At 39.3% G+C, this 14,021-nt stretch overlaps 1 protein-coding gene across 3 annotated transcripts; it reads right to left on the bottom strand.

Moving 5' to 3' along the window:
- Positions 1-13,976, bottom strand: LOC110973704 (phosphoribosyl pyrophosphate synthase-associated protein 2-like). 3 transcript variants are annotated; one of them, XR_015426071.1, is made up of 10 exons: positions 13,735-13,976; positions 11,862-11,914; positions 11,674-11,740; positions 10,234-10,406; positions 9,357-9,472; positions 8,077-8,278; positions 7,570-7,640; positions 7,177-7,323; positions 2,549-3,361; positions 1-2,339 (listed from the first exon to the last, which is right to left on the bottom strand). XR_015426071.1 is itself a non-coding variant. In XM_022224719.2 (10 exons), the coding sequence occupies exons 1-9, from the start codon at positions 13,809-13,811 to the stop codon at positions 5,751-5,753; spliced, it is 1,065 nt and encodes a 354-aa protein (XP_022080411.1). In that variant the 5' UTR covers positions 13,812-13,976; the 3' UTR covers positions 3,223-3,361; positions 5,725-5,750. The 3 variants fall into 3 exon arrangements, 2 of the variants coding, with proteins under 2 accessions (XP_022080410.1, XP_022080411.1); XM_022224719.2 differs by lacking the exon at positions 1-2,339 and adding an exon at positions 5,725-5,909 and having other exon boundaries at positions 3,223-3,361; XM_022224718.2 differs by having other exon boundaries at positions 1-3,361.
- Positions 13,977-14,021: the final 45 nt, after the last annotated feature.

Below are 14,021 nucleotides of genomic sequence, written 5' to 3'. Positions count from 1 at the left end.
TGTGCTGTCTTAAAGTGAATCCATTTATTTCTTAATAAATACAGTTCCATAATTCTCCTAATGCCTAAGTGTACACAATGAACTTACGTATGTGTTTCCATGGTACATGTATGTGCGGTTGTCGTTTTTCACTCATTGAAAAATCACGATCAATTTCTGCCAAATATGAAAGCAAAATCACACATAACTGCTCCCTCAGCTAAAAATATTTGACACACGAAAGCAACATTAAGCACCCACAACAAAGATCTGCAAGCAAACATGCAGGCACAGAGCACAGATCTCACATGTTGGCAAAAGGCATTCCTTGAGAAGTTTACACACTGAACCTGTTTTAAGAACGCAATGATAGGAATTGCGGGAAACTTAAACACCAAGTCCCTGCACTTTCACCGCTTCTCTGGCAAGAGAGAAACTTATGTTCCCATCTTCATTTGAAAAGGGTTGCTAATTTACACATGGAAGGAGGCTTCTGGCAAGAAAAAAGAAACTGTCCATAATCCTTTTTAACAAGTTTACAACTGAATTTTATGCCCCTTTTTCAACAGTAATGAAATGAAACAAAAATATCTGTGAAATTTTGAAGCAGAAAGGATCCAGAGGTACATCATAGTTCCAACTTCAATGGTATTCTTGGGGCTGGAATATGTAAATGCATATGTACACACTGTTTACATGTATGGTTGAGCTGCACGTGCAACTTACTGGCATCCACAAAACCTTAACAAGCAGAACAAAGACCCTCTAGAAATGCATGTACAGTAAACTCTTAAGTCGGCATTGCATAACCCGTCAGCCATTTGACAAAAGTCCCGATCGTCTGCAATGCATTTCCATTGAAAATTTCATTTCTAAGTCGGCATTTATAAGTCACCATTTTGTATAAGTCGGCATGTTTTTCTTGGTCCCTTTTCCACAAAACCACAAAAATTCCTTTGTGTAAGTAGGCATTAAAAAAATCATGCTTCGGTATCAGTTTCCTTCGCCGCGGTTGCCAAGAAGTGTCCAGTGACAAGTCCCCTGCGCGGCCAGCATGAGTACATCAATACCAGTAACCCCTCTAGTGCTACACACATGCACTCTGTCCATTTTGGGAGTCGCCTCATTGAACGTAGTCTGGTTCCCTGCCCAAAGATTCCCTGACGACTCTTGATAATGATTCGTCTGGTAGTCAGAATCATCGGGTGTGGTATCCAGACCATATTGAACGAACTTAACCAATGAGCATGTGTGGATAAGTGTATGTTTTCTGTACCGTAACTGTATCACGTACATGTACATACTGCACTGTTCAGTCGTGATGTGATATGCAAGTGGTTTGCCGTCCTTAGCTTGCTTCGTCCTCGGGGGCACATGATCAATTATCGAATTTGCAGCCCGTGAGGATAATAATTGAGAACGAATTTGCTAGGATCATCCATGGAGATAGAAATAGACCAGGATAAATCAAAGCCATTGAATTAGTGCAAGGAATCATAATATACATAGGCAATACATATGTACGTATAAGTCGGCAAAATGACGACTTACAACACAAGTCGGCATTCGCTTAAGTCATCATAATTTCTTGAGAGTGCCGACTTAGCCAGAGTTTACTGTACATGTACACTTACATAAAATGTGAATTCGTTAAACTAACCTTTCAACCCACATGCAACAGGAGTAAATAATGAATGTGTCGTTGAAAGATCACAAAAGATGTACAAATTTAAGTGCACCCCTTCAAAACAGCTAGCTTGCTAAGAATGCAAGTTAGCCAAGGGGGAATGCTACAAACTGACATGAGTTGAGTTTACTGAGGGTTTTGATATTGACACATTTACAATGTACACAGCAAAATACTTTTACAAAAGTTCAAGTTCCAGGACACTTAGACCACTTCTCACCATCGTATTTTTTAGTTTGTGAGGCCAAATTTATGATAAAGTTCCAATGAAACTAATTTTGGCTGGTACAAGCAATCCTGGGTGTACTATAAATAAGGGAATAAATATGTGCTTGGTCAGTCTTAAATATATGCTGAAAACAAGCTCAGGAGACTGGATGCTGATGATGTCCATTGCCTTCGAAAAATTGCGTCCATTCTCCTGATCCAGTCTTAAGACCGAGCAAGCATGTACTGTACTTATTCCATTTATAAATACCTTCTGATTCACAGTAAAACAACTTTTGAAAATCATGTATCACCCACCATTTGGTTCAACAATTCTATTTCATTTTTTTTCAAACACTCCTCTTGCTATGCTATGGTATGTTCCTCTTAAGAGAGTCATGAACAATCTCCTTATTTGGAGATTTGTATGCGTGTAACATACTGCATAAGTTGGCATAAAGCTAACCTGTGCTGTATTAAGGGAATAAATATGTGCTTGGCTGGTCTTAAATGTGCATTTAAGACTAGCTCAGAAGAATGGACGCGACTAATGTCTGAGCTGCAGATGAGGGCATTATCAGCGTTCAGTCTCCTAAGCCAGTCTTAACATTAGTTGAAGACCGGTTAAGCACATATTTATTCCCTTAATATAGCACAGGTTAGCTGAGTGCCAACTTACGCAGTACAGGACTGGTCGATCTTAAATGTTAGTTTAAGACCAGCCAAGCATATTTTATTCCCATTCATAATTCCCTTTTAATTCAGAGAGACAAAAGAATTCAACATGTGATGGATTTCCGATGATTTTGTCCTAAAATTTTACTTTCATTTTCTCGAACACCCCCCGTCCATTTTATGGTATATTCCTTTTGAAAGTTGTCCAATAGAATTTTTTTAATCTCATATCCACGTGCCAGTGCGTGATTTACACACTATCACCCCTCGGTGGGCAATATCAAATGTTAATACATGGTCAAATGACTTGTTTCAACCAATAGGAATAGAAAAACTGTCCCAGGTATTTACGAATACCTGTTAAGACCTAGTTACAGCAGCAGTCCATCACAACTGAAGAGATCATGCCAAATTAAGGGCACAGTGTCTTTTCCGACTTGTAATTTGAGGGTCTACTTATGAAAATTTACACTTGGCATGGCCTTGGGATTAGCATGGAATATTTTCTTTAGCAGAAAAATGAAGATGGTTACGTGACTGAGCACTAGTCTTGGGAATTTCACTCCTAAATCTTTCTTCCAATCACTTACAATAAAGTCCAAGATGGTGTCTTTCCATCTTCAAATAAAAAAAAACTTGCCACAAAATATTTGGCTAATCCTCATTGGGAACATTTTTGAACAAGTAGGACATGGATTCGCCGTAGTGGATGCGACGTATGGACTCGGCGATGACCAGACTGATGTCCACGGAGCGCACCTTGGTGCACTGGAACCGTTTGAGTTCGTGGGGCAAGGTGTTGGTGATGACCACCTGTGCTCGGGTTAAGCATGTGACGAAGATGCAGAATATAAAACAAAATGAGAAAACAAAAACAATGCATTAATGTGTGGCATGAAGTAACGAAATAAAAAGTAATCTGTATGGACAGTTTAAAAAGAACCTCTAAGGAAAACATGTTTTCTCTGATTTTATCTGTTCAAATAAATATGGAAGCATCCAAATCGAACGCAGTGTCATTTGTCTTCAGAGCTCAACTATAACAAGCTTAAAAGGGCTTTTTTTTATGCAAGATATGAATTCTGAATGTAGATTGCATCATTCTGAGAAACCGAGGGGAACCCTTGCCCTGTGTTCATAGTGGATAAGCCCTGAACATGCCACATTATGCATGTAGCCATTGTTTGGCATGCACGAGGGTTTATCCACTATGAACAAAGGGCGAGGGTTCCCCCTCGTTTTCTCTGTTTTCTCAGAATGATGCAATCTACATTCAGAATTTGCATGCTTGCAAGCTTGTTATAGTTGAACTCTGAAGACAAATGACACTGAATTAAATTTGGATGCTTCCATATCTATTTGAACAGATGAAATCAGAGAAAACATGTTTTCCTTAGAGTTTCTCTTCAAGTACTGAAGACCAATTGATGATTACAATTCTCTCAGATACACTGAGGAAATTTTTACACTAACTGAAGGAAATCACTGGATGAACCCTCTATGTGAAATGCAACATCTTTGATAACGAGTGGCAGAAACTTTTTCCGATGACGGATGAAATGTGTTTATGCATGAACCAATGTGACTTACAAAAACTAAACCTTTCCCAACTGCACCAAAACTTAAGATGTAAAAGGTGCAAGGATCTTTACAAGGGTGCTTAACTTAAGAGACAGAAAAAAAACTGTTATTAGGAAGTCAAGATTGGAGGTGGGACCAGAATCTATCACAAGACTGTGACATAGTAAAAATATCACTGTCTCTAGGAAATACAAGCCCAACCAGCACACAAGGGCTTGATGCTACAGAGTACAAAGCACGTGCCATTATACTTCCTGTAGAGTGACAAAGTGTACTGGATTGAGGAAAGTTCACGGCACTGGCAGTCACTGGTACATTCAGGCTTCTTTTGGCACTACAGATAGTTCCCGTGTATGAATGCTAATAAGAACATTCTGCATAATATTCTGCTTATCATGAAATTTGAGAACATTTTCTTAATCAGATATTTTATTACTTTCTATGGACCTTTTTCTGCTGGTCAAATTCAGTTTGGCAATTTACTTCAAAATTAACTGATTAAAAAAATAAAGCTGAAGACACACAATAAAACAAAATTAGTTTTTGCTCCCTTCATTTAAAGAACCAATAATTTGTAATGTACATAGAAGTTAAAAAACAGAATATGACCTCGATGGCGAATGTTCCACTCCAATGAGTGGTACATTCTGATTGGCTAATGTAGCACAAGGTCAAGATTTTACTGGATCACATTTAGCATTACACAATGTTGGTGTTGTTGTTTACGGTGACGGATTGCTTTGGTCTAGTCAGAAAAGAAGACAACTAGCCAACAGTGGTTAGCCACTATGTTTGCTGTAGCATGATCTGGTTACTGAGGCAATGCATTTTTTTTCACCTCGATTACATAATCACTTCGCTGGCAACTACGAAGCCAATGAGCCAACTGGAAAGTGTTACTGAATTGAGAGGTTAGTCTTCCTTATTTGCATGGTGATGACCACTCGAGTCGCAGCAAAACCATGACAAATCACACTGCATTAGGATGAACACAAACCAGCGGGAGGAATCCCATTGTTAGTATGCATAGAATACCAGCTGTTAGTTACAACACAAATTCACTGCCTTTGCATGATAAAAATCCATATTTATCGGTCCAAATTTTTTTCTCGGACAGCACAGGAAGCAATATTAGGACCATCATCGCAGTATTATCTAGAAAAGATAAATTTACGCTCTGTGCAGTGTTGAAAACTATAAAATTTCAGAGTGCCATCAATTGTTTCATTGTTGCTGTCACCAATTCCTGGAAGAATGTTCTTTTCCCTCATTGCCACAACTTAAAATCACAAATCGACATTTGTTTTCATAATTTCAAAACACAAATTTGCAGAGGACCGACACCAGACATGGATGGGGGGGGGCAAAGACTTTTTCTCAGCAGTGTTACCAGCAGTGGCTCGAGGGTGAAACCTTACTCAATTTGGTGAAGGAAAAAAATCTTTGTACATATCCCCATGTTTGGAACAAAGAGTGTAAGGTGATGTGCACATCCACAGAAAGGTGGTGTACTTTGTGATGGAATTTAAAGATTAATATCGATATCATTGATAAGAGAAGGCTAGTCACTCATCACACAAGCAACTGTGTAATACCTAAGCACACTAGATGGCGAGCTGGATTAGTCCTCCATGGCTATATTGCGGAACAGATAGGACATGGACTCGCCGTAGTGGATTCGACGTACGGCTTCACAAAGGGACGGACTGATATCGACAGTTCGGATCTTATTGCTCTGCAATTTCTGCAGGTCGTGCTGCACTGTATTAGTGACAATAACCTGAGACAAGATGGGCAAAAAGTTAACTCCGTGGAATATCCTAAAAATCTTTCCAAATTTTCCAAGTTCAAACTTTCAATGAATCTTCGGAAGAGTCTGGGCTGCCTGGACATGTCAGCAACTGTTAAAACTTGCATACACAAAAATTGCAGGTCTACAAAACATATGTACATGTACTGGTATGTAGCACATACAGAAAGGCCTTCAATTGCAAGGACTGGATACATTTCTTGAGCTAATATTGGACAAAACTCTCTGCAGAAACTTTACTAATTTTGACAGACATACACACATGTATGACATACTTGTCTTCAAAGTTCAGACCCAGACTGAGGGTACCCACTAGAATTCATCAAATCCTCACAACTGCAGTAATATTTAGGGAAGTACACAGTGGAACTTGTTACATTCCACTGGGACAACTGTACAATGGTCTAATATCTAGTTTATTACATCACCAAAAAGGCAACCAATAGTCTACAGAGGTAAATGAAAACCTAATAAACTCAACTGTTTTGAGTACTTTGGAAAAATCCACCGTTTCCCCCAGAAAAGCAAGGAGAAAGTACGTAAGAACTATGCGGACAAGACTTCACTCCCTCAAGAGTCATGAACTTAATATTCGCAATTCAACATAAAATTTGGGAAAGTTCTTCATATGTAACTGCCTTATCACATTTCTCCTTATCAAATTTCCCAGAAGTCCGGTCTTTGCTATTAAGAGTTCCCCTCGGTTTTTTTTCAAATAAAATAAACTGTGTATTTGATATGTCTTTCTTTATCGCGCATGCTTTAATGCTGTTTAAAATATGATGCAACTGGAACTGTCAAAAATCCCTCCGCTGGGGTACAGCAAACAGTCCATGTACATGTAATACACATGCATGCCTTCAAGTCTGCACGTACACACAAAAATTGCCTGGCGGAAATCTTCATCAGTACTTTATCAATTGCAAGCTGATGTTAAGGCATTCGGAACTTCAGCACACGAAGAATGCTTGTAGCATATGTGTCAATGTGGTCAAAGCGGACACCTGCACTCTATGTACGAAAATGCATGCCCAAAATCATCTCCAGAGAAAAAGCCATGAACACTCCAAAAATCTTGCATGCATTGATAACTGGCTTTTAGCAATACTACCTGCACATATCTAATATTTACCATTAAAACAAAATTAATATCAATCTACAACAGACACATATAAAGTCTCTTTCCAGAAAACAGAAACTAGAAAAAAACTGGAGAGAGGCAAAAATGTTAACTTACCTCGTCAATACAGGATTCTTCTATCTTCTTGGGGGCATCGGCTGACAGAATGCCATGGGTGGCCATCACGTAGATCTTGTAGGCGCCTCTTTCTTTGAGGACATCAGCGGCAGCCACAAAGGACTCAGCTTCATCGATCATGTCATCCTGAAAATAACGACAGAAAAAGAAAGGCAACGTCAATAAGTGACAAATCAAAATTACAAAATTTACATTCTCCCCCATCTTCAAGACAAAGGTGTCTCCCTGGAGGTTTAACAATACCACTTTCTCATAAGACAAACATCAGCTGAGGACACTTGGCGAGCAATATGCATTCAATGACATCTTCTACACACAGCAACAGCACAAATCTGGCCCTACACTTGCTTAAAATGAACTTTTGACACTTACAACAATGATGGCGATGCGACCTCCAACATCCCCAACAACGTCGATAGGAGGTTTCTCTTTCGGTGTAAATACTGTCAACAAAGCATCAAAGTGACCAAAATGATCATTTGTAAAACAAATCATTACTGTGGGGAAAAAAGAAAAATGAATACAAGCTAAGGAACTGTGCTGAGCTGTATTTTCTCCTTGAATTCTCATCTTAACTTTGGTAGTCTTTAACACCTCAAAATTGTCTTGAACCCTTAAAAAAATGAAGAAGTTTCTAGGTTTTTTCGTATTTCTGCAAGATCCTTGAAACTGGGTTTTACAGCACTTGTCTCTCTGTTGCCAACTGGATCGCAGTGAATTCAAGAACTGTAACACAAGAGCACTGTACAGAGCTGTGGGAAGCACTCAAATTTCACTGGCGACCTGCATGAGCTGTATGTGGTAACCAGTTTTAACACGTAGAGAGAAGACAGGAAGTGTTGGAATGCAGAAGAGACTGATAAAAAAGGCTTGACTTACATGGTAACATGTCAAGGCTATGGCCAGAGAAAGTCCTGACGGTGGGCGGTGAGTGCCGTCCGTCAATCTTGTCTTGTTCAGGGACTTTCTGCTCTCCGTGGATGACAGCCAGGCCAAGCCGCAGTCGCTCAGCAAACGACGTGGCTCGCTGGGCTGAGCCAGGGTTCCTGGCCACAATGACAGCATTCCGCCAGTCTGGTATCTGAAGACAGAGGTATTAAAAGAAACCGAAATTCAAAATTTAAAACCTAATCCGCAAAGTCTTTGGATTGAATCAGAGGATGCATCTGTAAATTTATGTACACTGCAAAATTCAGCAGAGAAGTTGAGAGAACCAGTCAAAATGAGATACATATATGTCATAGAATACATTGGCTGGTATCCTGGTTTTGTTCAGCAAAATTTTTTCCATGATTGTCATAATGCTGTGTTTGACAGCTCCATGACTCGCCCAACATGGCATTAGGAAGGCACTTTTTTACTTTAATCAAAGGATTGGTATGGTTTTCTTCAGGTCTTCAAGCACTTGGCCAACCCCTCATCACATAATCTACACATAGCAGATGTGTTAAGTATGGGTTTGGCTCTACGATGCTCAATCCTGCAAAATCTTCCGTAACTTCCCTACAGATTTTGAATGGTTTGAGCCTTTGAGAGTTAACCCTCAAATGCACACCACGCAGAAGAATATTGACAAGTCATATTGACTGGTGAGAAACCTACTCTAGAACAACAAATGTAATTAGTGTTTTTTATACAACACCCAAATAAATCTCTGTCATCCAATTGGCGCGTCAGCGATCAAGTGCCACGAATTTGGTATAATCAGTGAAGACCAATGAATACATGCCACTGAAAACACCAAAAAACTTAGCGTAAGAGCGTGGAAGGCTTAGTTACGGCTCTTCACACAAAGAAAGAACACAATACTATACATGCATGAGTTAGGCACCATCTGGGTATTCACACGAACATGCAAAATTTGGGGTGATACTGATAAACATGAAACACTTTCTATTTTCGGTCAGATTTTAGGAAATTTCCAATTTCGAAAAGTGATAGTTATTGTTCAGATAGAAACAAATTTAACAGGTTGTCAAATGCTTAAGCAGGTTGTTACAAACACAGGAATGGCTGTTTCAAAATGACCTAAGTCAGAATGTGAAATTTTTGTGTTGTTAGTTTACATTTAAAGCGACAAAGCAAAATAACGGCACAGACAAAAAGGATTTATTCAGGCATTGCATACTATTCTCTGTGCTCATTGTTGAGTGACTCACATTTTCTTGGATGTACTGCAGAAGGAAGGGGGAGGCTCGGAGATTATCTACTGGAACATCAAAGAATCCTTGGATCTCTTTGTGATGGAGGTCCATGGTGATGACGTGGTCCATGCCTGTTGCCATGGTAACATGAAGGACATCAGATCAACACGGACATTGATGGCACAGAACCTCTTAATCTTTTAACTACATGAGAGCATGTTCAAAATGTATTTGCCTTTTTTTCGAGCTATGAAAATGGCTTTTTAAGTAAACGACATTGAACAAAGACGCGATTAACTAAATAAATGAACTTACATGTAAAAGAGTCTTTCCCATCCAAGATTTAAATTTTGTTAAAACAATCACTGGAATGACAGTCCAGTGGCTCATGAAATATACTGGACAGAAACCAGTTTTTCAAGACTTGCCAGTCTCTTTTCTATTGCATTTGGATGGATTTAAATGTCAAAACAATTGTCTGTTTTGATTTACTCTCACATAAGATGAATAAATAACACCAAATCTGGACATGCATGAGTGTTGTAAAAAAGCTTCATTTTGTACAATTAAGTTTTGATGCGGGGGAAGTTGCCAGTGTTATTCCACATACTAACATTGGCTAAAAAATATTAAACCACCAAACTTGTGCGTTGTTGGGCCGCACAAGAACAACATCAAATTGTATGGTACATCAAATGATAAAGAGGTTGGGTACAAAAGTTCATCCCTGGCTATCTTTCCCTTTCTGGTATAAAAAATTTGGCTTATTCTGCCAACTATGTATGACTTTTCGAGACTCGCAAATTGAAAATGACATCGCATGACTTTCCAAAGATTTTTTTGGCGCTGCAGGAACCAAAATTCATATATTTCTTTTCGTCCCTCTCTGTACCTGCTCTACACAGCATGGTGGCCAGCAGTTTGGCCACAATGGAGCCCCGTTTCCTCATCTGGCTCTGCTTGCTGTAGGGCAGGTAGGGAATGACACCAACGATGGAGTTGGCGCTGGACGTCTTGCAGGCATAGGTCATGATCAGCATCTCCATGATGGCATTGTTGACATCCCTGGGTTATCATGGAAGGAAAGGAACTTGTTAGCTTGGTGGAATTGATGTTACAAACAGCAACTGCCCCTCCCGTGCCCAGTTTAATTTCAACCCAGGGTTTCATAAAAAGGTGATAATCTTTGGGGAGAAGGGGTGTGGCTTGGTTAAGCTGAGAGGGAGAGACCTGAAACTCTGGCTAGATGTCATTAAACACAAGGAATGCTGCTTAAACTCTCCAATAATCATTTAGGAACCCTTTCTGGGACAAGTTGCCAGTGGAACCTGCCGATTCATCAATAACTTTCTCAAGCAGAAGCTCTGCATTTGTCAGGATACGTTCCCAAATTTTCATTAGAAAGTTGTCAAACTTAAGAATGACTGTTAACATGACTGACAACATGTACAGGTAGCCCAACACCAGTGGTTTGTTTTAGCATACACTGTAGACCTTGACTTGTTTAACGCATAGTAAATTTTAACCAACAACCAAAGCTAAGCAAAACAAAAACTAAAGCAGAACAGACATCATTGACCAGATGGGCAAATGGTGCTCACACCTCGACACTTTTTATGGGTAGAACTACATGTATATGTATAAACGGGGTGTATAGTGTAGAGGTTATGGAAGAGTTGGTTTACGGTTATCATTTGGATTTAATGGCTAATGCCATTCATTGTAGAATGGTAGTCAATACAAAAGATCCTACCGAAGTGCAGAGGGATTTGTCAAGCAAAATCATCTTTTGTCTAATCACCCTATTGTATCTTACATTGTATGAAACCTCATTAAATGTATTACAGAAACTGTTGACACAGTTTATTGATGAGTTTAAGTCAAGATCGTGACCAATCTACAATGCTTTCTCTTTGTCGAGGAAACCATTCCTTCTGTTGTATCATCTACAGTGCTTTGAGTAGATTGAAAAAACCTGGACCAGTTTGCTCACTATCTTCTCAAATGTTCATAACCTTACAAGTGCAGTACATGCATTAACTGTAAAACACTGTGACACTTGACATACAGTGTTATAGTATATCATATTACATTAAATTAGCGCAACATGCAGCATGTACGTGTTTATTTAATTCTCTCATTTACTTCTCTTCTTTGACTTTTTTTGTGGAAGGCAGCGTAGTTGAATCGTTATTCTTGACTACAAACATACAAGCGCATGCCCTAAATTTAAGAAAATACCCCTCAAGCTACTCATTTCTAATCCCAAACACACTACACCTTCTTTATGGATAAATCAAATCATACCCCTGATGTTTATTGTCAAACTTACTTGGCTCCCGTCTGAATGATGAAGACATCTTTGCCTCGAACTGACTCATTGATGTCAACATTGGTTTCTGTGTGTTTGTCGGAAAATTGTAACCAGAGAAAACAATGTTAACATTTAAAATTAGTTGATGAAGTTTTCATTTAGGATTTTAAACCGGTACTAAATTATCTTAACTGATGTCTACATACCTTTGTTATCCTGCAGGTAAACTTCTACATTTCCTAGATCGACACCAAGTCGACTATGAAAAGAAAACAAAGAAAAAAGAAAAGCATTAAAGTACATCTAAGTAACTGAATCGGGTACAGAAAATGACAACCGCACACACTGTACGGAGACGAATACAACTCCTGCAATGTAATAATTAGGCAACGCAATCACTCAGTGAAGAACAGGAATGAAACATCTTTTATGGTGTCAGCCTTTTTCTTTTCCTCCCTCTGTAAATAATTAGAAATTCAAAACTACTCATATGGGCACTGTTCTGTCGGTGTCTAGCCAGCTTTGTAAAAGAAAAAAGAATGGCAGGCCAGGTTCACAGCAACATGTATGTTGAGCACAATTGGTCGATATGCACGATTGCTTGATCTTTGCGTGATCGGTCACTTTTATTGCACGATTTGTCAATAATTCTGCCATCAGCCAATAACCTGTTCTTTCAAATTCACAGTGTGAAAGACTGTTTCAAAAAAGGGAATTAAAGTTGGAGATTTCATGTAGGATCAACCAATCCTGCAGAGCAATCACCGGCTAGAGCGTATCAACCGATTGCACCAAACATACATGTACCTGTACACACTTTGGAATTAGGAAGCAACCTGGTTATTTCAAGAGAGGTCCCATGGATCCTTTGCCAACACTGACTGCAAATTTCAGGGCTGATTCACGTTATGTACAAGCTGCGGGCCTAACAATAGTCCAAGTAATTTGGCCCAACTTATTGCCTGGCTTTTTGACATCTGGACATGATCTGGCCCCAGCAAGTTGGAAGGAGTGGCTTTAAAGATAATTAATGTCCAAACACAATGTGACCTGTCACCACAAAATGAGCTGTAAGTTGGAATTTTCAAAAATTGAGATACTGGTGTTTGTGAAGTCATCAGAAAGAGAGCTTTCTAATGCATGTGTAGTACCTTTATGTACATGGAACACTTAGGATAAAAGTATAAGGTAACAATATGACATTATTTTGGCAGCTTTGCTTCTTTGTTTGCGACTTTGTTTTAACATTTCTGACCGGGCACGAATAATGCTATTATCGAGATTGTTGAGAAAATGACACTTTTAAATATCTGATCCTGCGAACAATTTGAAATTAAATACACAGGTTGCTCTTTTCAAAAATCACAAAACCCCACAACTGACCTCTACTTCAATATTTGACTTTGAACCCTAAAAACAGGAAAGTGTGGAATGCGACTTTCATGGACTTTATCATTTATGCCAATTTTGTTGTGCCGTCTCACAAATAGCAGCAAAAATACTATATACACCTGAAGTCCAAGTAATTTACTTCAGAGGCTGCTTTCTGAAAACAGATAGTATTACGACCCGTGTAAACAAGAAGAGGTTAAACTTGCCTGAGGTGTCCTACTTACTAGGCCTAATGTGCATGACCGTATTGTCACTGCCACGTTCCTAATTTCCCCACCTATATTGTCAAGTCTCATTGGTTTTCACAGTAAGTGGCAAAATAAGAGACCTGGCAACTATACCGTCAAAACAAATCTCCATCCAAGTCAGGGAACCAGACTACATTCGCTAATTTTTGTCGATCACAGGTCTCTTCAGGGAGGTCATGTACGCTGCCGTTTTACTCAAAATTTTCCAAAAGCACTGTCCTCTTTTCTTTCTAATATGAAAGAGGGCATCATCAATAACTTGTTTTGATAAGTTGTTTCGAAAAGTTAGAATTTTTCCCCTTATAATACTAGGGAACAGGGTGCTGTAGTCAAGGTAATGAACGCCGGCCTGGGCAACAGTTGTACTTTACATTGACATGTAACGTTATGGCATTATTCATAACGTTTAGCCATTGTTACTGTTGTTAGCCTAACTCACGCGGCAACTAGTCGCGACAGCTCCGGATGAGAGTTGCCGGAAATAACGAGTAATCCTCCCCGAGATCTCGTGTTCATGGTATGGAAGGAGCGGCGGGTGTGAACCTGCACCGTCTTAATCGATTTCAGCGAAATCTTGGCAACTTATTCTCGCTCGTTCGGTAGAAAATAACGACATGCGACATAACAGGCATTTCGCGCAAAATCGATCTTCGGCGGCCAAAGTTATCAATCCGGGTCAAAGTGCAATGATATAATGTAAGCAACCTTGCTCAAACCATTCAATAA

This window comes from Acanthaster planci, linkage group LG07 (genome assembly GCF_054643075.1).
Source record: "Acanthaster planci isolate LZ-2023a linkage group LG07, COTS_SCS, whole genome shotgun sequence".
In the NCBI taxonomy this organism is placed as follows: domain Eukaryota; kingdom Metazoa; phylum Echinodermata; class Asteroidea; order Valvatida; family Acanthasteridae; genus Acanthaster; species Acanthaster planci.
The sequence above is the reverse complement of the archived record's forward strand: the minus strand, read 5'-3'. Positions and strand labels throughout refer to the sequence as shown.

Bases quoted from the DNA above. Each gene is read 5' to 3' on its own strand.
- LOC110973704 (XM_022224718.2), bottom strand. From the start codon at position 13,811: ATGAACACGAGATCTCGGGGAGGATTACTCGTTATTTCCGGCAACTCT. The intron at 9,473-10,233 runs GTACAGAGAGGG...CCATGGCAACAG, and splicing joins CACCATGCTGTGTAGAGCAG to GCATGGACCACGTCATCACC. The intron at 8,279-9,356 runs GTGAGTCACTCA...CTCTGTCTTCAG, and splicing joins TGCAGTACATCCAAGAAAAT to ATACCAGACTGGCGGAATGC.